We start from the raw sequence: 23,442 nt of genomic DNA on the forward strand, positions 1-23,442 counted from the left end.
CTCAAGGATGTGGATAAGAGAGTGCCAAATCCCAATGAACCAATGACAGTTAACCCGAAGAATGTAGATGGTATCAAAGGACAATAATGTGAAATGGAAGATGTTAAGTAAGGAAAAAGAGAATGGACACATTATTTCAATCCACATCTTCCAAGTAGTGCCCCCCACCCCCATAACCATAAGGCCTTAGGGGAGGTACCATTGGACTAGGGCTAAAGGCTGACCTACCCTCCCCTTTGTAAGGTGAGAGAATAAGTTCACAGGCAAGATCAGTCAATCATCCAGATCACCCCTTAAAAGTAAAAGTACCTTTACTTTTAAGTAAAAGTACTTGATTGCAAAATGATAAAAGTACATGCTGAGTGGTAACCCACCTTCATCCAAGAGAAATACCAGATAATGAGAGGTGTATGACTAATGCAAATGGTGGACGAACTGGCATATCATCATCAATATGCAATTGTGTAGGGCCGCTGGCTATCCTATGTGGTTACTCATTTTGGTGGGTAACACAACCTTTTTGAGTTTAACCTGATTCCAAACCCAGAAAGTTTAGTCAAGACTGAATATATACACACATTGTTTTGTTTTTATAATTTTCCAGATTATCAGAAAAAAACAAATCTTAACATTTATTTCTAAAACTTACAAAAAAAGTCCACATGCTGACTAAATTCACCACTGCTTTTGATTCAATGAAATTCAAGTTTTTTCTGGAGAGTTTATTTCAATTTAGTTAAATAAAAAGTAAAAAATAAAAAACAGGCATCATATGTGGTGACTAGGAACATAAATCCAATAACCAGAAAAATAAACATAAAAAAGCAAATCACATGTATCTAGTCATTGATTGTGAACATATAACAGTTTAGGAAAAAGTGGCATTACTATTGAAAGAAAAAGACTTACTTAATACATTTTTTATAACATTTGTAGTCTTCTGAGCCATTAGTGCTTTCAACTGGCTCCCAGCACCTAACAATAATAAACTCTTGATATGTTGCTTTTGCTCTTTTGCACTGGATGTTTTGGAAAAAGCAGTTTCAAAAGCACTGAAGGAATCTTGTGTAACAAAAGGCAGTGATAGAAGTACCTGCCCATACAGAAACTCTAGTCAGTTGATTATAATGTGATCATTCATTCACCTGCTCTCTTTCATTCCCCACACACCCCCACCTCAGCCCACCCCCATCCCCACCACCCCTCCACTGCGAATTAAAAAAAGGAACATCTAAGAGGACAAAAACAGCCATCTACATTTCACATGAATTCTAAAAAACAATCATACTAGTAAACTAGCAGAACATATACCTATAAGTGACAATGTTGAACTTACTTCTCTTGGAGCAGAATGTCTGTTGGAAAGGTGAACAAAAATCTCACGACAAAGGCTGACAAGATCTGCATGGATCATTGCATTTGACTCCAGAGTTAAACCTTGAATAACTGCTTCAAATAAAGATTTTGCCACAAAGTTTTGGAGTTCAAAATTGCTTGTCGAAACTGCAAATATGACAACAGATCCACAGAAGCTAACAACTTTTGCAACTGCTTCACTATCAGGCCATGTGAATGCTTTGACACTTATCTCGAGGGCAGCACTAGCAGTTTCTTTGTGTTTAAATAAGAATCTGCACAGGTAAATGACCCAATAAGTTCAATGAACCAAACAGAAACTAAAATGAGCTCTGGAAGAGAATCGGAAGAATAATTTAGATATACATCAGGAACAATGAAACAAAGACCGTCTTAAAAAAAGACATAAGCATACCCTATCAAGGACTCTGAAAAATTGTTTTTGGTGTCAATAACAGGACATGATTCCATGCGGCCAAGCTGTCCAAGTTGTTCTGTTGAAGGGAGACTTTTGTTGGCCCCAGGGGAAGCCAATGCTGCCAACAAAGCACAAGTCTCTCGAGTCAAATCTCTTAGGAGCTTTTCTTCCATAACCTCCACCTTCAAACCCGGTGCAGAACTATAACGACAAGAATCTGGAACTTTTGCTCTTCCCTCACTTATAAGGCTGCACCAAGAATCAGAGAGAACTTGCTTACAATGCACAAGCAGTGCATGCAAAATCTCCCCTAGCCAAGACTCCCAATATAATGGTGGACAATTTTTTACCAAAGGTATTATAACTATGTGAATAAGCTGGCGAATGTGTCTGAACTCCATTTCTTTGAGATATTGAAGTAGAGCAGTAAAAACATCATTGCTATCCATGCATTCATAAAAATGATCTCCAATGCTTGTTGCAAGGCCTATAACATTGTAACTGCAAGAAAAATCACAACATGAAACACACTTTAAATAAATATATTTTCTTACCGTAAAAACATCTTGCACAGAAGGAAAAAGAAAATTACAATTTTTTTAAAATGCTAGCACCACCACCTATCAAAAGGTGGAAGGCTGCATACATTGTACAATCACCAGGCCCAACTAAACATCTGACTGAAAGAAATGTGTTTCTAGCAAAGTCACCAGACTCACTCGAATCATTTTGGCCAGAGAGTCAAATTGACTCAAGACTTGGCAAAGACTCATGAGTCAACCCAATAAAGACTTGACACTATGAAAAATACATCAAATATAGAGTTTCAAGAAAAATATAGAGTTGAAGACAAGTGAATTTTCAAATATTTAGAAATCAACGATAAAAACTTGCTTTCCACCATCAGTCTCACTAACATCGATGTAGCAGATTTGAATATTGAAGGGAAATTAGGACATGACAACAGTTCAATGGTTTACAAGAAACATTATAGTGCCATCCCTATAGATCGTCAAGAAAAATCCCCTATCCATTGACCACATGATAGGGCCTTATATGATGAGTAAGAATTGTCTTTATATCCCTTTCCTACCCTTTTTCTTACAGATGTTGAGCAAGAGGTGGAGAGACATAATGTCGAATGGCTTGAAAGTATCCCATAGACAGTACACTTCTCTCATTAAAAAGGGTCCACATTCAATGACAAGAAGTTGCACCACAGGGACAACATGCTTGGGATTGCTACATAATCACTACATATTTTTTTTAAGATTGCCAATCAAGAGGTAGATAGTTTTTGAACAATGGAGAAACAACCCTTTGACACTTTGTATCAAACCTCAATTCAGGTTTCCAAAGATCCATATCATTTCTAGATCTTATTCTGCAATTTAAAGCTATTTGTCAGGGGGATCGTGATATTGTTATCACAGATCACATGACACACCTTTTCCTTCAGATTTTGACAAGATGGTTATATCCAATTAGATTTACAAGTGTTTTCTTCAAGTGTTCAAGTCTCAAGATAATGTGATAGAATCTTGTTTTGTTGGATACAATGAGACTTCTAAAGCTTACAGGATCGACATTCCAGTACAGCGAAAGATAGCGGTGAGCCAAGATGAAAGGTTTGAGGAAGATGTCTGCCCTAGGAGAACTTTTCTCCTATTCATCTATTCCAACCAACAGCCAGCAGCCCCTGACAGACACCTTGTAGCTAATGTGACATGCCATTCATATCTCCGCCACCTGCATCAATCATATGTTTCCTTGCCCATCTGTCAAGAGCACATGTTGGAAGGTGAACTTATGATCAAAAGGTACTTTAGTCATTTTGCAATCCGGTGCTTATACTTGTTTATATTTGGGCATTTTGGCATGGATTATGGGGTAACTTGGAAGAAAGAAGGGTCTGTTGAAAATTGGTCGTCATTGATGCCAACTCAAGCAACACCAAAAGAATCCCAAATTTCGTTGACCAAAATGTCAAGGAAGATCAAGTTTCTTCGTCATGCCATTTCTAACAATAAGTGGTATGTCTCATAATTCCTCACAGTTGAGGAGATATGTCACTTTAAAGGTTGAAGCCCCATTTCTGGTCAAAAGCCCCAGAGAAGTTTCTCAAGCACCTATAGATTGATGGAATTTTTATTTCAAAAATTAATTTAAATGGGCCTATTTGAATTAATGGTCAAGGGAAAAAAATTAATCAAACTTGTTGACAAGTCAGCCTTCAAAATTACGTGGTTTTCAGCTTCCCTCCATTTATGATCAGGTCACCGCTCCCCCTCCCCCCCTATTTGTGACCCTTCAATCCCTATAAAAGGAGACTCAGATACTCCACAAGAGACACACATTCAACGTGCAATCTTCTGAAATTGCTTCTGCAGCCTTGGGTAGTCACGTCAAGAAAACATGCAGGCCTAATCGAATAAGTTTGGGTTATTTTCTTTCCTTGGGTTATGGAATTCGATGGGCATCAATCTCATGTCTGAGGGCATTAGGCCTCCTTTTCTGACGCATATCTGAGGACTCTAAGGACAATATTCTGAGATCAAGTTTTGGAGTAATATTTCTCTTTTGAGATTAAATTTTATTGCTTTGGTCAAGCTTGGATTCCCCAAGGCCTACTCAGCCCTCCTCGGCAAACAACTGTAACTGTAACAATTCTATTGCAAACCTGACATATATCTCTGAGGGATTTTCATTGAGTATACTGTGCACAACTTCAACCTCCAAAGCAACCAATTCTAGGCTCATTAAATGTCTATTTTGAACCATATTATCAGGCTAATCTGAGTTTTTCAAAGATTCATTACCTAAGGTTGAATGGTGTCTCTATGATTGTGGTTCTAACTTCTTTGCTAGGGTGTGTTTATCCTCTAAGGCCATTTGGCTTTCTTACTAAGGAGATGTGAGTTCCTTTTCTGAAGTGGTTTGTCGCAATGTTTTAAAACTCCGACTCGGCCAGTTTGATTTCAATGATTCGGTCATTGTAAAAAATACATTAAATATTTTTTATGAAAAAACACAATTTTAAAGATTTTCATTGATGTTTCCAAACACAATGCATTAAAATATAGAGAGAAGACAACATATGATCAAAGTAGACTCATGAACATATCCATTATATCAAAATGGCACCCAATGCACTGTCCAATACATACATGATATAGAGATCATAACAAAAACACATAAGCAAGGAGACTCTAAATGGCCTCTACAACAAAAGTAAACTGTAAAACATCACTAGGCACTAGTACTACTGGCTACTGCTAACCTCCCCAGTGAAGCTTCTGCCTCCAAATCTTTATAATGATACCTTGGGTTCAGAAAAAAGCCAGTAGCATGTATAAGGTGATGGAGTTGATTGTTCCATCTTTTATCAATAATTTCCCAAATGGACCCTTATTTAGCCACTCTATCCTTGTATGTTGCATTTATTTGCTCCTTTGCTTGATCCATAGCCCTCATAAATGAAGCCCATAACCAATCTTTCCCCATCCACCAACCGCAACACCTTAACAAACCGGCCAGGGGTCCGACTCAATCATCTCAATTCGGCCAGTTCGGTAACAAACCGGCTGATCCAGGTGCGATATTGGTGGCCACCCACCTATCCCATTTGGACCCCCACAACTGTCTCTTCCAGTTTTTCAGTTTCCGTAATTGTAGCACAATTTACTATTTTTAGTAGTTTTTTTTTGGGTCCTGAACTTCCGGAGCCATTTTAAGGCCCTAAACAACGTGTTTTGGGAAATCTGGGGGCAACATAGGTCCATGAACCGATGTTGCCCTTCCCAAAGTTGTAATGCTCAGATAAATCTTTCTAACGAGCTATTGTACGCGTCAAACGGGGATCGGGTGCCAAAGTTACAACCCCAGGAAATTGATGTACCAATTTACCCAAACGGGGCCCACAATTTGGTGTTTCATCTTCTAGGGTTAGGCTTTGGGATGTGAAGGGTTTTCCATTGTTTCTCAACAATAAATAGGCCTTCGAGCCTCATTGTAACACAGTTCAAAGGCATGTAGCCACAACATCTCTTCTCAGAGATAAGCTACCATCGCCCTAGCTGTTTATTTCCATTTTCTGTTTGTAAGCATATCTCAGTATTTTACATATGAAATGAAGTATTTTTTCCGCCGCATCTTTGTGTTTATGGTTATCTCTGTAATTTGTTGTGTTCCTGTTTAAATCCGGATCACTGGCCACCAAACCAGTTTTTCTATCAAGCCGACTCGGCCAGCGGCTCGGCTTGGTCGACTTGAACGAATCCGATCTGGTCCGACCGAATTTTAAAACACTAGTTTGTGTGTAAATTCATGCATTTGTGAGACCACTCCTGTAGAACGTGTGTAGATCTTGAGGCTCCCAATTCGTCCTTAAACAGAGTACAGTGTGTTGTTTTTGAGGTGACAATAAGGCTTTAAGGCAAACGAGTTTTAATACTGACTGAATGTTTGTTTTGAATTTTCTTGATTACTATTTAAAGTTTGTTTGTGGGGTTTCACATAACAATTATTGCATTTCTGAAGCTTGTTGTCTAGGGTTTATTATGGCACTCCAATTGACTCTTTCCTTGGCATAATATATGACTATTTTGGTCTAGTCTAAAGTTTTATGGATTTGTGGATTATCTTTGAGAAAGTTGAGGGATTGTAGTACCTTTACAGTCTCATTTAAGGGCTAACCCATGTCTACAACCTCCCAAGTATACACAGGTTTTCTCATCCTATTTGGAGGTTATATGTGGGCAAACTATTGGACACAATAAGCGTTTTTTCATTACCCTTATTGCTAGAAGGTTGAGATAACTTGATCACTGTGGAAGGCGTATTTCATGGAACCTCTCAATAGAAACCATTGTTGATCTGTGTTGGATTAATAGGGTTAGTAACTTATTGGCTTCTAAAGTATATCTATGGCACAAGTTCAAGACTATTTAGGCACCCCCTTTGACAGCCCTGTGGCAAAATATTCCTGATCATGTATCAAGGTTGTACTGGAGCAATTTGAAGGAAATCGTTCAAGATCATAAAGAGACAGCCACACAATAACACAAGAGTTTATCTTGGGAAAACCCACATGGGGAAAAACCCAGCAATCCTTTCCTTATAGAATCAATTCAACAAGAGAGACATCAAAGTCAAGATCCAACTGACTATTAGAATATTCATATTTAGTATTTAATGCTCATTTATTTTAGTTGTTGCTATTTGTATTCTTTTAGCAGTTTCTTAGATGAAACTAAGTGTTTCCATATTCTACATAGAAACCTGATGTTTCTATTATTGTAAATATCTCTGTATTATCATTGAGCTGTTTGCTCATTCAGAATTAATTCATTGAACATTCTTTTATGGTATCAGAGCGAGGTTAAGAGATTTCTTGAACAGTTATTCTCTCTGCATCCTAATCTCTTGAGTCCTTTCTAAGGTCGAGCCCTCTGTAAGCCAGGTAGCCTTCACTGAGTCTTAGCCTCGGCTTTGCTCACTGTGATAAAAGCTTACAGTCGTCCATCTCGATACAGAAATGGATTCTTCTCCTGCTTTATCATTTCTCTGAGGAATTAACCCTGTGGCGGTGACCGTTTCGTAGGAGCTGGATTTACAAGTTAGCAATTCTGCTGTGTTTTTCATCTGAGTAAAGTCGATTTGTGATTTCTCGTCATACACGCCAAAGGCCTCTTCGGCTTCGATGATTGCTTCGAATTCTTCACTTCAAGATCAAATTTGAGGCGCCTGAGAGCACTGACGGTGCTGGAAACGTGATCGAAGACCTCTTGTGTGTGTTGTGGACCTCTTGTCGCAAGTTCGACCCTTAAACAGTGAACGTATAAAACCACGGGACGTATAAAGCCAAGGGACATAACAGAGCGAAGGAAATTTTTTGTCGTATCTGTTGTAATGGTGAACGTATAAAGCCACGGGATCTGCACCCGACTGTCGTATCCGCAATTTTTTTTGAATCTACGGATACGCATTGAAATTAAAATTTCTGCGGCAAAACCTTGATCGTGGGTTCATATTCAATCGACTGCTCACGTGGGTTATTCAACCAAGCTGCTAGAGATCCCCCCGCCTGTGGACTTTCGGATCTCTCCGCTTCGTGCCACATTTCAACGGATCACGTGGGACGTGAAAAACTTCAGCGGAAATCAGCAGTGGGGATTCACGATGTCTGCGGTCACGATGTCCTGAATATGTGCAGATATAAAAATAGTAAGTGCCCACCAAACCTTTGAAGGCAAGAAGACGGTGACAGATTCGTCAGCCGCACAGAATCTGCGTATTGAACATACACAGCTCAAACACGGCGTCTTGATCAGCTCATTTTGGGCAAAGAGCTCAGTCCCGGTACAGCTGGTACCGATCAAGATAAATTTGATGATCGCAATCGAGAGGCTGTTATGCTTCTCAAGCTCTCTGTCGCTGATGATCAGTTACCACAGATTCCTTCTGGCAAGACAGCTGCCGAAATCTGGCAACAGTTGAAAGAACTGCACGAGACATCTGACAAAAGCAGAGCTTTTTTTCTCAAAAATCAGTTGTTCTCCATCATGATGGACGACCATATGTCTTTACAGGAACATCTCAACAAAATTAAAGACATTCGAGATCAGCTCGAAGCCATTGGTCGGACCATGGAGGAAGAAGATATGGTAGTCATTACTTTGAAAAGTTTACCGAAATCTTATGAACACTTCATAGAAACACTCAACATTACCACCACAAATGTTGATCTGAAGTTTCCAGAATTATGTACCAAACTTCTGCAGCAGGATCGGTGGAAACAGCAGTTCGGTAGTAGTGCTTCATCAGTGTCTTCGGAAAATGCATTTTCTGCAAAATATCAGTCCTCTCAGTCCTTTCAGCAGAAAGGCTCCTCTCAGCCTTTTGATCCTGCTAGGAAGAAAAGTGTGCAGTGTAATTACTGTCACAGGTTCGGTCACATGAAGAAAGATTGCCGACAGAGGATTGCTTCTGAACAGAGGAAACAGGGAGGGCCACATCAGACAGCAAATGTTGCAGAACATTCCGAGCAGACAGAGTCTGCCTTTTACGCCTTTATGGCTAAAAGGTCTACAGATCCTGTTCCTCCCTCTGCATGGTACATTGATTCTGGTGCATCACGCCATTTCTCTCACAGGCGTGACTGGTTTATTGACTTTACACCTTTCAGTGATTCTGTGGTATTTGGCGGAGGTGAAAAGTACACAGTAGCTGGCAGAGGTACAGTTCAAATTCAGTCTGGTAGGCGCACACTTATATTTCTGAATGTATACTATGTTCCTGGTATGGAAATTAATCTGCTATCTGTCAGCCAAATTATGAGGAATTCTCCTCAACTTGATGTAGTGTTCAGTGCCCACAAGTGCTCCATTATTGACAGGGAGACTAGTTTAACAGTTGCTGTTGGCCTAGAGGACCATGGTCTATACAGGCTACTTGACACAGGTGACTCTCCAGAAGTGGCTCTAGCAGCACGTATCTCTCCTATCAGCACTCTATGGCATCAGCGATATGGGCATCTCAATATGCAGTATCTCTCTCAGCTCTCTCGGGAGGGACTTGTGTCAGGATTACCTGATATTCAGACTCAGCAATTGGGGGTATGCAGCGCCTGTCAAGCGGGAAAGCAACATCGGTCTTCATTCAAACATGGAGAATCTTGGCGCGCATCTAAGGTACTTCAGTTAATTCATGCTGATATTTGCGGTCCTATGAATACAGCTTCTATCACTGCTTGCAAATATTTTTTACTTATTGTAGATGATTTCAGTAGAAAGATGTGGGTGTATTTTTTAAAAAATAAATCTGATGCTCTTAGTACCTTTCAGAAGTTTAAAACCTTAGTGGAAAAAGAATCTGGTTGTAACATCATGACCCTTAGGACCGACAATGGGGGCGAATTTTGTTCTTCAGCGTTTGCCAACTTCTGTGACATTCATGGCATCAAACGTCAATTAAACACCCCCTACACTCCTCAGCAGAACAGTGTTGTCGAGCGTCGCAACCGCACGGTTGTTGAAATGGCTCGTTCCATGCTACAACACAGGAGTGTTCCAAACAAATTCTGGGCTGAAGCAGTATTTACTGCTGTTTATCTTCTTAACCGATCACCCACTCAGGCTGTTACAGGGAAGACTCCTGAAGAGGTTTGGTCTGGCCGTAAGCCTAAGATCAGTCATCTCAAAGTATTTGGCTCAGTTGCATATGTTTGGATTCCAGCTGCTAAGCGCTCTAAGTTGGATTCCAAAAGCCAGAAACTCATGATGACAGGGTATAGTGATCATCAAAAAGCCTATAGGCTGATAGATATAGCCACTGGTCGTCTTAGCTTCAGTCGGGATGTAGTATTTGATGAAGACAAAGGATTATTTCAGTCTTCTTCTTCTGAGCAGTGCTCTGAGGATCAACCTCACAGTGTTCTTCTTCCGGTCGGTCCACCTGATGGGAGGGATAATGTAACATCAGTATTTGATAATACTCTATCTGAGCTTCCTCCAGAAAATAATCCTCCTCTTGCGGCTCCTATTGCTTTTGAGTCTTCTCCGCCTCCTCCTGATATTGGTTCCTCTACTCCTGATATTGGTTCTTCTACTCTTCGGCCTAAATGGTGGGCTAAAACCATTGGTGATCTCCGGGATGATGAGCTCATTGAAGGTAGAACTTCTCGACATAAGAACAGACAACAGTCTACAGTCAATTTTGCTCTTATGGCTAACCTACATAGTATTTTTGAGCCTCAAACCTATTCAGAGGCTAAGGGTACATCTGAGTGGGAACAGGCTATGGAAGTCGAATTCCAGAGCCTTCAGAAGAATCACACATGGACACTTTCTGATCTTCCTGCAGAAAAAAACCCATAGGTTGCAAATGGGTGTATAAAGTGAAATACAAAGCTGATGGAACCATAGACAAGTATAAAGCTCGTCTTGTGGCTCGAGGGTTCTCACAGAAGGAAGGCATTGACTATGAGGAGACTTTTGCTACTACAGCCAAGATGAGTACCTGTTGAAGGCCTCGAAAATCGCTGCCACAACAAAGGGGATACCACCCGGTCCGGACCTTAATGCAGCTCCTTTTCCGTTTGGAATAGTGGTTCCGACTGGGGATAATGGGACCAGTTTCCCAAGAAGTATAAGTGAATGGGATGGATGAATGACTTATGAGATAAGATGGTAATGAGCGGACAGCTAAACCATAAACAAAATGTAATAACTATAATCGGATCCCGGGACTTATTACTAGGCAAAGCGTAGCGTTTGATGATCTGTGCTTTAAGGCAGGCATATAAATGACTCTAACACTTTAAGCATAGACGTTTGAACCATTTAAACATTGCTCTGCATAATTAGTTATGCAGAGCGATTAGAGCGAATTACTACGCTTAATCATTCATATCATTGATACATGCATGAGTGAAAGAGATAACAAATCAACACAAACATTCAATAGTGAAGCGAAATGACGATTCGTTGTTATATCGCATACATGCATTCAACAATAGCAAAGATAATAACACAGCAATTCATATAATCAGAAATAACACAGATACAGATAATAGTACCATGTAAGCTGATCGATCAATCCAGTACATCAATCACTATGTCGCAGTCCTTCCTTCTAATCGGAAAGCCTTCCAAACAACAGACAGTCGTGCGCAATTGTATAAAACAGCCTTCTAATCAAAATTCAGAACCATTGGTCGAGTTTCACAAAAAGAATATAGACTGAAGCACAATAGTGCAAACTTCAGCCTTTAAGTCTTATTACAAAATTTTACGACCCTCTCCAAAACAATGAAAGGGTCTATAAATACTATACTAATCTAAATATCTAAACAACTGAAAAGCTATTAAATTGGCATCAATAAATGTTTGTTCCATCTTTTTTGGCAATCTGGCAGTTGGCGGCAATGCTTCATTCGATGGGTTCTTTGCCTTTACTCCTTAGCTGACATATCGCCAGCATTGGCTCTACTTCTGGTGGAGTGTTGAGACGCGAAGTTAGCTGAGCATCATATGTAGCATCTTGAATGTCGAGGATCAGGTATCCGAGGGCATCTGTTAAACACTTAAGAGCAGACCTTTGAGTATGTGGCTTAATTAGAAAGAGCCAATATGCATCAGAGGTTAAAGTATTTACTCCGGTAATTAATTTCCTCTGTTCCTCCAAGTCAGGATAACTTGATTCTTCAAGCATACCTGCTGTTGTTATGCTTCCAGGTGTGCACTTGGAGATCATGTTCGCCAAATAAAGTGTATCATTGACTAGGTTGATCATATTGCTGGCAATTATTTTACACCTGGAAGCCGCCCTTTCTGCCTTCATTACCTGAGTATTCCATTCAGTGAAGAGTATGTCCTTATACGTTTCATGGATTCGGGACAAATTCGCCACTTTCCCTTCTGGAGTGTCTTGCCACTCAACGTATTCGGATATGGCTTCTTCGGCCTGATCTAGCTCATTCCTGGCCTTCTCTATTTGCTCACACATTGTTGTAGATATTTCGCATAATTGCTCAGCCTTAGCAAGTTTTTGACATAAAAGTCTGATCTGAGACAGTAATGCGCCATTTATTTGAGTTGCCTCTGCTCTGAAGACTTTCACATTCTGTGTGCTCTTGATACCTTCGAGCTGTGTTGATAGTTGAGCTATTCGCTCATCTTTTGATTTCATCATCAGCTCATTTGATGCTTCCAACTGTGACAATGCCTCCGACAATTCTTTTGCCTTCTGAGTTTCACTTTGGTCTATCCTTTGTCTTTCAATTTGCAGTTGCTGGGTTAACAAATTGTTCTCTTGCTGTTGAGCCAGCAACTGCTCTTCCACCTGTGCTGCTTTGTTTTTCGCCTCAATTACCTCCGCCTGTAATGCATATATTTCATGGTCCTTAGTCTTCAACAGAAGACTTACCTCCGATGCTTTGTCGATGGTTGCTGCAGAATAAGCTCCCGCGAATTGCGACAGCTTTGTTAGATCATCGGAGGGATCCAAATCCTCCTTCCAGACCATATTGCCCGTGACTGTTTGCTCAGGAAAGATAGAAGGTTGATCAAGCCTTCGTCTTTTCTTAGAGCGCTTGATAACGGCTTTATGCTTTGGGCTATAGAAAATATCCAGGGGAGGAATTTCTTCCACCTGGAGAACAATTTGATCGGAAGGGTCCTTATTGATTACCTCGACATCCTGTGAAATAGGTGGGCCGCTGGTTCCTCCTAGAACCTGAGAAGAAGTGATATCGGGCGCATCGCTTGTTTTAGAGGAGCCTGTGTCTTTGGAGCCTTCCTTACCACTGATAATGGAATCGAATTGATTCCATTGTTTAATCAATTCAGGATCAATGGAAGATTGCTTATGGGCTTTGCTCCGTTCTTTCTCTTGTTCTAACTTCTGCTGTTCTTCAAGTGATTTTCGCTGCTGCTCCTCTCGCGTTTTCCGCTGCTGCTCCTCCAATTCCTTTTTCTGCCTATCTGCTAGTTCTTTCTTTAATCTTTCTTCTTCCTTCTTCTTCCTCTGCTCTTCTTCCCTCTGTGTCTTTTGCTGCCTTTCTATCTGCTCCTTTTTCTGCCTCTCTGCTTGCTCTTTTTTCTGCTTCTCAGCCTGCAGCTTTTTCTGTCTTTCCTCCTGTTGTTTATCCTGTTCTTTAGTTGTAACCGGAGGTGAATGTATCTGTTGCCGACCAGGCCCGCTTGAGGAAGACGCTGGGGTTGTGGATAATAACTCTAGGGGCAGAGTTTGCAACCTCTGCTCCCTAAGTTTATTAAACTCAGTCAACGCCTCATCGTTGTATTTCATTATGGCAAGCTGTTTGACTTGGCTTATTGTCTCGGCACCTACGAACAAGTCATCAAATGTATCCTCTTGATGATCAACTTTTGTTAATTTTGATTGTTCTAGGGCAATGTAGGCAGTTTTCTTTGGATCATAGAGTCTGCTTGGGAGAGTGGCCAGGGATAAAGCTTGGATTTTTGCTGCTTCTTTTTCTGCGTGCTTGTAATTAAGCAGAGTAAAAACCCCAATTCTTAAAGAAAAAGAGGGCCAACCCTTCTTCTTCTCTTCTTTGAGAGTTTGTGTGACACTGTCGGCCATAATCTGGTAGCAGATTTCCCGGGCTAACAGCTTGTCTGGGATATACAAAGGGAGGACATGTGGCCTAGCCTTACTCCCAAAAACTCTGATATAGGAGAAATACTCTTCCCCAAACCAACTCGCTACGGCAGGTAAGTCAAAGGAGGCTTCATAAGAAATTCTGGAAATGGGTCTGTCAAAAATAGAATAGTAAATGGGGACCATGAAACCATTACAAATTTGGTACAAGTGGTCCTTGTAAGAGGACTTCCACAATTTCTGATGGTATAAATGAATGGGTGTTGGATCCTGGGTGGTCCATCTCCAACCGAGGACAGGAAACTCAGAATTAAGACACAGGGTATCCATAATGTAAGCAGAATAATAGAATGGAGGGATTTTCCTTTCGGAGACTATAGTTTTGTTTCTGAATTCACGAACAGCTACGACCAATTTATCGGAAAGAATAGTGGCCCAGTCCATGATTATAGAATTGATAGCCGCTTCCATTAGGGGAACCATGTCAATATTGATATTAACAGAGTCATGTAATCCCCACAATCTACACATCATAATCCCCGCATAGCAATAGGGAGAGGCCAAAGAAACGTTGGAGTACTTACCCGAACTTTCATGCTTGTGCTTGGCTGGGTTCTGCCTCCAATCTCGGAGGGGTTCGGATGGTGATTCATTTTCTTTTGCGAATTTCTCCACGAAGGTTCTGTTGTAGACTAGCTCCGGTTCAGGCAGATGATACATTCGCCTCAGGTCATCAGGCTTGAATGCCCGAAAATCCTTCCGTCCCTTGTATGGAAAGTTCTATCAGTGATGGGGATTTCTTCGATTGCCCAGCGCACCACGTCTGTGTAAGGGAGAACCTGCTCTCTGGCCGCTATTCTGTGTAAAAAGGAGTCGGCCAAGTCTTTGAGCGTTGCATCAGACTTCCTTAATACATCTACACTAGCCGTTCTCACTGTTACTTTTGGTTGCTCGGCCTCCAACAGATTATATGTACCTTGCCATGTGGTTCTATGAAGACCAGCGCACTTAGTGTCCGAGATTAAGCCTTTCTTTGAAATTGGAGCAGCTTGACCTGCAACAGATGTTGTAGTAGAACCAGAACTCCTCTTATTTTTCTTCCCCATCATGTTCAGGCTTTCTTCAACAGACGAACTCTACACAAGTGCGAGAGAAATCGTAACACGAGGAATAATGAAGACAAAGCATAATTGGAAAGGTATATATCACTTGAAGCGTGGCGCTATTAATCTTCAAAAAGTGGCTGCAGATCCAATCACTGGTAAGAGATTGCATATGCATTAATGGTGATTTTAAGGCTTGCTACCCATTAAATGACCATTTACGCTGTTATTCAGTTGAATGACCACCCAACGCGTGCAACAGATATGATATGCCTTAGACGCAAGTATTCGTTAATCGAAGGGGCAAGGTTATTAAATACGCATGCATTACCTTATCCCTGCATTTAACGGCATTTTGAAATCTGCGCCTTATCAACCGGATTTAAACAATCACCTTTTGAAAATGCCGATTACCGATGAACAATGTCGCATCGCATGGGGGGAGAGGTGGGCGCCTTATAAAAATGCATGGGATACCGCCGATGGCCGATAGCGATATCGCATCGGGTCGGGGTTTATAACTTGACGCGTTTTCTCATAAGAGGCAGTGTCGATAGCCGATCGCCGATATAGCGTCGCATCGGGGTGTGAGATATGTGCTCTTTTTGTGTATGCCATGAATACCGCCGATTGCCGATAACGATATCGCATCGGCAAAGGCCAAAGTGCCGTTTAAGTGCGCCTCTCTTGTCATTGCGATGTGCGATCTTGCGATCGCTTTATCGCAATAACAAAAGATTGTTTTATTTTGGTAACATTGTTATTCGAAAAAGGCTTCATTTTTCATACTTATTTGATTATCATCCCTTTTTCGAACAAATTCATTAATACCAATTAATTTCTAAAAGGGACCCATTTCATACGTTGATTATTTGTAAATACAGATGATATGAAATGGGGGGTTGTTGTAGGGCACAACAATTGGCGATTCGTTGGTAGAACCAGTTATCTCTGAAATTAACATAAACATTCAAGCCTTTCATAAATAGAAACTCAATCAGAAGGAGAAATTTCTAATATAACTAGATATTCATCTGTTCTGACAAAAGTGAATTCTATTTTGTTAACTTCGTCCCATTAAGTTTAAAGAAACCAAATACATAAAAAGTTTCTAAAATAAGTCTTTATTGGTTCATAATGATAAAAATAGAAAACTTTCCCATATCAGCTTTTATAATTAACTCCTTTGTCATAGGTAGAGCCTCTGTTGCCAGCAGACATTTATAGTCTCGACAGGGATACCTTTTAACCATAATATTGTCTAGCTTTTCCATTCACATAAGAGTGTGATTAACAGAACGAATCCATAAAATGTTTTCATATTTCACTTCTTCATCTGTTTTTCTTTGTAATAGATAAGATAAAAAGCCACTGTCCTGGTTTGGTAGCCAGCTTATGACAATGCCATTCACTGGTAATAAGTTAACTGATCAAGTCGGCTCGTGATGAGACCCCTTGTCTTGAAATTTCAAGCCATTACCCTGTTTTGGTAGGCAGTATTGGTAATGTCAGTTAAGCTATTTCCCTATGAACATGGTAAGCAGGCTTATGATAAGACCTCTTATCTTTAATCTTTTATATTTTAGAATTACACTCTGAATAATCACATCCTTTAGTGAATGGGGTGAACAATTTTCTCCTTAAGAGCCGATGGATGACAAGTGAAGAGTTGAAGATACTGAAAAATGGTATAGCCTCTATTTCTTTTAACAGATAACCTTTGGAGACTATTTTGGAAACAGAAAATGATTCAGAACTTTTACCTCCTGAGAGGAGTCTTCAAAATTTAGATTAAAATTTCAGAACACAAGGATATCTAATTTCCTAGAAACTATTTCTTTTGAGTGAGGATTCTATTATTTAGAAACAAGTATTTATATTATTTCTGTAAGACAGCTTTCTCAAACACAACAAAAGGTCAATGTAGGTACTCTACAGTTTTATTTCCTACTAATCCTACAAACTATGCAAATCTAAAAAGGAAAAGGGGTTACCTTCTCAGTTAAAGAATTTTTTCAGGACCAGGCCATTGACGGGGAGAGAATCTCTCAACCCTGATAAGCTTTGCAATATAAAAGTTGAATGGCCTATCTTTTCACAGATCTGAAATGGTCCAAGCCACATTTTCTGAAATTTGGTATGCTTGCCTTTATCCTCATGGGCCTTGTCCCATTTGAGAACTAAGTCACCAACTTGAAGTTGTTTGGAAGAGGATGATGCTGAGTCAAAAGATGCTTTGATGATTTGTTGATGCTTGGCATGAGTGATTCTGGCCTTTTCCCTTTCTTCTTCTAATTTGAGAATTTGGTCATATCTAAGTTGGATAGAAGAAGACGGAGTCTCTTGAATAAACTGCACTAGGGCTAAAGATGGAAGAACAAGATTTGTAGGCAACACGGCTTCTTTTCCATATACCAGATTGAAAGGAGAGGTCCCTATTGAAGCCTTTTGTGTTATTCTATCAGCCCATAATGCAAAGACCAAAGATTTATGCCAGTTTCTATGATTCTGTTCAACAGTTCGCTTAATGATTTTGATGAGGTTTTTATTAGTAGATTCGGCTAAACCGTTTCCCTGGGGATAGTAATTGGAAGAATATTTCAGTTTAAACCCCCTTTTAATAGCAAAATCATATATAGCGTTTCCTGAGAAATAAGAAGCATTATCGAAAACAAGAGCATTTGGAACACCGAACCTGGTAATGATGAATTGGTCGATGAACTCGATGATTGCCTCTGCATTTGCTGCCTTCAAAGGAATAGCCTCTACCCATTTAGTAAAATAATCAGTAGCAGTAAGGATATACCTATGTTGTTTGGAAGATGGTGGAGTAATTTCCCCGATGATATCTAATCCCCATTGTTCGAATGGCTGTTCAATGTTGACAGGTTGCAGAGGGAAAGCGAGCTTTCGTTGTCTTCCACCAGATGTTTGGCAATTAAGGCATTTTCTTACGTGCTCATGGCAATCTCTAAATAGAGTAGGCCAATAATATCCAGCATGAATAATCTTATGAGCTGTTGTGTCGGCTCCAAAATGTCCTCCAGCTGGTCCATCATGTAGCTCCTGCAGAACCTTTAGTGCTTCAGTTTTCTCAAGACATCTTAGCAGGATAGAATCATAATTTTGTTTAAACAACACATCATCAATGAGAGTGAAGTTCTTAGCTTTCAACCTAATGGCCCTTTTATTTTTGTAAGATAAATTTGGAGGAGCGTAACCGTTCTTCAAATAAAATATCAAATCAGCATACTGAGATTCAGAATCAGTGAGACTTATCTGATTGATGGATTCAATCTGATCTTCATCGCTTGATTCGTGAATGTTTGATGCTCCTGCCAACATCCTGCAAAAACCTTGGCCCCTAACAATCTTTGCTGGCTTTATTTCTAAATCATATTCTTGAAGCGCTGTAACCCAATTGGCTCTCTTTTCACCCAATTCTTTCTGAATTAGTAGTTGTCTTACCGCTGGGAAAGGAACTACTACTTTCGTGTGGGTTTTCAAAAGGAAGGGTCTATAATGTTTGACTGCTTTGAACACAGCAAAGGCTTGTTTTTCCACATCTGAATAATTCAACTCGGCACCTTGAAGATTTGAACTGAAAAATGATATGGGTGCTTCTAGGTTGTTATCATTCAATTGTGTGAGTACTGCAGCATATGAAGTGTTGGATGCGATAGTATATAGTGTAAAATGATTAGAAAAATTCGGGGTATTCAAAGCTGGGGCATTGATTATTGACTGTTTGATAACATCAAAAGCTTGCTTTTCTTCTGATCCCCATTTGAAGACTGAATTCTTCTTGATCATTGTCTGAAGTGGTAATACAATCTGTGAAAAATCTGGAACAAATCGTTTGACAAAATTAATCTGACCTAAAAATGACTGCATTGATTTCTTGTTATGTGGGAAAGGGATTTCAGAAATTTCATTAATCCGATCAGGATCAATATAAATACCATCTTTGGATACTATAAACCCTAAGAGTTTTCCTTGATCTAGAGCAAAGAAGGACTTTTTTGGGTTTAGAGAAATACCATATCTTTTGCATCTCTGAAAGACCTGATTTAAGTCGTGCAAATGATTATCTCTCTTTCTAGAATACACAGTAATATCGTCTAGGTAGACGACTACTGATCGATTAATTAACCCTCTGAAGGCCATGTCCATTGCTCTCTGAAATGTCGCTCCGGCGTTTATAAGACCAAAAGGCATTTTCTGATATGCATAGGTTCCCCATTTTGTCATGAATGTAGTTTTGAGCTGGTCATCGGGATGTACCAGAACTTGATTGTACCCTGAAAAACCATCTAGAAAAGACATCAATTCAGAACCTGCCACCGATTGGAGAATTTGCTCCATAGTGGGCAATGGGAAGTTGTCTTTTAAGCTCGCTTTGTTTAAATTCCTGAAATCAATACAAATTCGAATGTCGCCATTTTTCTTCCTGACTGGCACCATGTTAGAGACCCAGTTTGAATGTCGGACTGGAAAAATAATTTTGGCTTTTAAAAGCTTATTAAGCTCCGACTTAATCTGGCTCTCCAAATTTGGGTGTATTTTTCTTAATTTTTGCTGAATTGGTTTTTTATCAGGAAGCATAGGAATGGTATGCTGGATAATAGATGTATCGTATGTCTTTAAGTCATCATATTTCCAAGCAAAAACCTGTTTGTTCTTTCTCAACAATTTAATGAATGCTTCCTTTTCGTTCTGAGATAGTCCTGTTCCTAAATTGATGTTTTGAGGAGACTCGTTGGTTCCTAGATTTATTAATTCAAACCTAAGGGTAGAACTTTGAAGCTTTGTGTTAATTACAGGTTTGAACCTGTCTTTAATATCATAAAGGTCTTCTAATTTTACCACTGGTTTGGGGATCGAATTTTCTTTGGGCACTCCTTTCATCTGGGAATCATGATCATCTTCCTCAATAACTTGCTTATCATAAGAATTCTCAGAAGTTAAAAACTGCAAAATATCATCGTCATGATTAAATGCTCTCCAATTAGTGACATTGTCGGGAATTGAAGGTCTGAAAAGTAATTCTACGGAAAATCTATCAAGGCTGTAGTCTTTAGAAGGTAGAAGCTTTGAAGCTACATTGGCTAGCAAATCTGCGGCTGCATTTTGAGATCGAGGTATAGAAGAAATGTTGAATGCAAGAAAGTGTGAGGTAAGTTCTTGAACGAGCGATTGGTAATGTTTAAGGTGAGTCGAAAGGCAATGAATTGCATTTCTAACCTGTTTGACAATGATTTCCGAATCGCCGAAAACCTTTAGATATCGTACCTCCAGACCGATTGCTTTATATAATCCTTGGATTAAAGCCTCATATTCGGCTGTATTATTAGTGCACTCAAACTCTAACCTACAAGACAACATTGTCTTTTCTCCTTGCGGACTAACCAATATACATCCAGCTCCTGAACCTTCAGGGGACTTAGAGCCATCAAAATACAGAGACCAAAATAAAGGAATATTAACAAAAGTATCTACATTTTTCTCAGCATCATTATAACATCTGGACCTATCAGTTTGTGAAAAATTTTCTATTTGAGATGTAAAATGATTGACTGAAAAAGGAGATGGTTGGGCAACAAAGTTGCCAAAGTATGATTCTGCCGAATAATTCCCCAAAATGTTATTATTGAATGCGACAGGTTGGTTTTCTTGCTCGAATTCAGTAACTGTGTGGGTCATATGTTTCTCACGATCGATCCTTATCTGATTTGGCTTTCCCTTGTAGGGAAGCCACATATGTGACCAATCTGTGGAAATATACCCATGTAGTTTTTCGGACCAATCTCTGCTTAAAATCAAACCATAAAATTCAGGTATGTCTGCGATTAAAATGTCAATTCTCTGGACAATTCTGGGGTCGGCTGACAACCTGATGGTTACAGAATTAATTTCTCCCACCACCTGCACTTTAGTTCTATCCAACTGTACAATATGAATTGCAGATTTCTGGGGTTCAATGTTCAGCTTAGAACAAACTGAAGCTGGCATTATATTAGATGAGGCCCCTGAATCTATTAAACAGTTGTGTAGGTTTCTATTATAAATCTCATAAGTAAGCAGGAAGGGTGGAGTGTGAGAATTTGATTTATCTCCGATCAAGACTGAATCGGTAATTTCAACCATGCCTGCAGGAGGCTGGCCTGAATCGTTGGCAGCTCTTGCACTGGGAAGGGGAATAGAGGGAACAGCATTTAACTCTTTAAGAAGTAGCTTTTGCTGATGCTTCAGTTTACTGAGTTCAAACATGGTTATATTTGCCTTGGTTTTCTTCATATCATCGACAATGTTATATTCCATGGAATCAGATACTACTAGAGTCTTGGATGTTGAAGGAGAAGTAGAAGTTGAAGGCTGATTTGAAGGAACTACCACAGGTGACTTCTTTAGGGGAACTTTTTCTTTTGCTGTAGTAGCGCCTGCGCTCCTCTTCTTTGAAGTTGCCTGGGGGAGTTCAGAAGCAATTTTACTTCTAGTAGTAACCGGGAAGGCTTCTTCTTCATTCTCAGTATCAGAGTTTGGGAGTATAAAATCCCACATTCCGTGACATTCAGCCACTTCTTCATCATCATCGGTCTGTGGAGGTGTTTCCTCTTCCTCTTCTTCTTGGTCTGAATCGGCGTTAGATATAACATTAGGTGGCTTTGATTCGGATTTCTTAAAAGTCCTAAATGGTCTTTTGATTGAAGTTTCGGCCACTTGCTTTTTAATCTCAACCATTTCATTAGACAATGTTTTAAGGACCTTCTGTAAACCTTCCATGTCATATGGGTCCTTGGGGGTTTTCTTCTTGGAATCTTCTTTAAACGAGACTTTTTTAGCTTTTCTATCTTCTAGAGCAGCTTTCTTTTCAAGAGCATTGATGCGCTTTTCAACTGCAAGTGCTTCTTTCATATTTTCAGCTAGGGTAGGTTTGCCAGCCCTGTCCACAAAGATAGCTATGTTGGCGGGTAGGGCAGTGATGTACCATTCGCTTCGGATTTGCTCACTTGGTTTAGAAGCGGTAGGGATTTTATTCAGTAGTTTATTAAATCTAGCATTAAATTCTTTTATTGGTTCCCTGTGCTCTATTCTTAAATTGGAGAGGTCATTTATTAAAGTTGCTAGGGACCGGTCGTCTCCATACTTGGTGAGAAACTGCTCTTGGCATGTAACCCAACTGGTAATCGAACCAGAGGGTAAGGAAAAATACCAGGATCCTGCTAATCCTTGTAAAGTATAAGGGAACAGTCTTACTACGACATCTTGCTCAGTCACTCCTTTTAGATTAACTGCTAACATGAAGTTGTTGATGTGTTCTTCGGCTTGGGTTCCATTATCTGGATTAAATTTAGGCAGCCATTTTTCGGGAGCATCTGGTAGATCATGTAATGGTCCAGGCATGTTGACAGCCCCCGGTCTAGTCCATGGATCTGCCATTATGCTAGCGACAGTGGTTGTCACTACTGTCGGGGTTCCAGATGTTTGGTGAGGTATCGAAGAGTGAATAGGTTGGGATATTGAGGCTCCTGTTCCCTGATGAACAACAACTTGTAATGGAGGGGTGGGTGGTTGACTTTGCAGATGAGGAGATGAAATGGATGATATGGAAGAAAAATCCCCACTGTCAGATCCTTCAGTGTTTTTCTTTGGCTTTTTCCTTTTGGGTAAAGGAAACTCAGTAGGTTCAATACCAAGTTTTTCGCTCTGAAGTCTGGTAAGAGGATGAGTGAGGTTGAACTGCGAAGTCGCACTGCTTTCTGATATCTCAGATTTCTGTGGTGAGATCGAGAAGCTCTGAAGTTTATGGATTAGAGACTGAACTTCAGGAGATTCAAGACTTAGTTGTTCTGGGATATGATGGGATTGAGCAGTGGTGATAGATTCCTCTTCTTCTTGGTTATGGGCTGGAGAACCAGCATGCAATTGAGAAGAACGAGGAGATTTGGAGGGAGAATTACTCTTAGAATGACTTGCCGATTTGGGTCGGCTTGCCATTCACAGTTGGCCCTCCTAGCGCCAATTTTGTTGAAGGCCTCGAAAATCGCTGCCACAACAAAGGGGATACCACCCGGTCCGGACCTTAATGCAGCTCCTTTTCCGTTTGGAATAGTGGTTCCGACTGGGGATAATGGGACCAGTTTCCCAAGAAGTATAAGTGAATGGGATGGATGAATGAATTATGAGATAAGATGGTAATGAGCGGACAGCTAAACTATAAACAAAATGTAATAACTATAATCGGATCCCGGGACTTATTACTAGGCAAAGCGTAGCGTTTGATGATCTGTGCTTTAAGGCAGGCATATAAATGACTCTAACACTTTAAGCATAGACGTTTGAACCATTTAAACATTGCTCTGCATAATTAGTTATGCAGAGCGATTAGAGCGAATTACTACGCTTAATCATTCATATCATTGATACATGCATGAGTGAAAGAGA

At 40.0% G+C, this 23,442-nt stretch overlaps 1 protein-coding gene across 2 annotated transcripts in view; it reads right to left on the reverse strand.

Moving 5' to 3' along the window:
- Positions 1 to 23,442, reverse strand: part of LOC149246492 (protein HASTY 1-like) — a 330,616-nt gene that overhangs the window by 57,155 nt on the left and 250,019 nt on the right. For both annotated transcript variants that reach the window (XM_089457942.1, XM_089457941.1), the window contains exons 19-21: positions 1,772 to 2,275; positions 1,337 to 1,631; positions 910 to 1,093 (exon numbers count right to left, since the gene is read on the reverse strand). In XM_089457942.1, coding sequence (XP_089314068.1) covers positions 910 to 1,093; positions 1,337 to 1,631; positions 1,772 to 2,275 — 983 coding nt within the window. The remainder of the gene's footprint in view (positions 1 to 909; positions 1,094 to 1,336; positions 1,632 to 1,771; positions 2,276 to 23,442) is intronic.

Source organism: Pinus tabuliformis, chromosome 7 (assembly GCF_031772625.1).
Source record: "Pinus tabuliformis cultivar Carrire ecotype Pingquan chromosome 7, CPIR1, whole genome shotgun sequence".
In the NCBI taxonomy this organism is placed as follows: Eukaryota; Viridiplantae; Streptophyta; class Pinopsida; order Pinales; family Pinaceae; genus Pinus; species Pinus tabuliformis.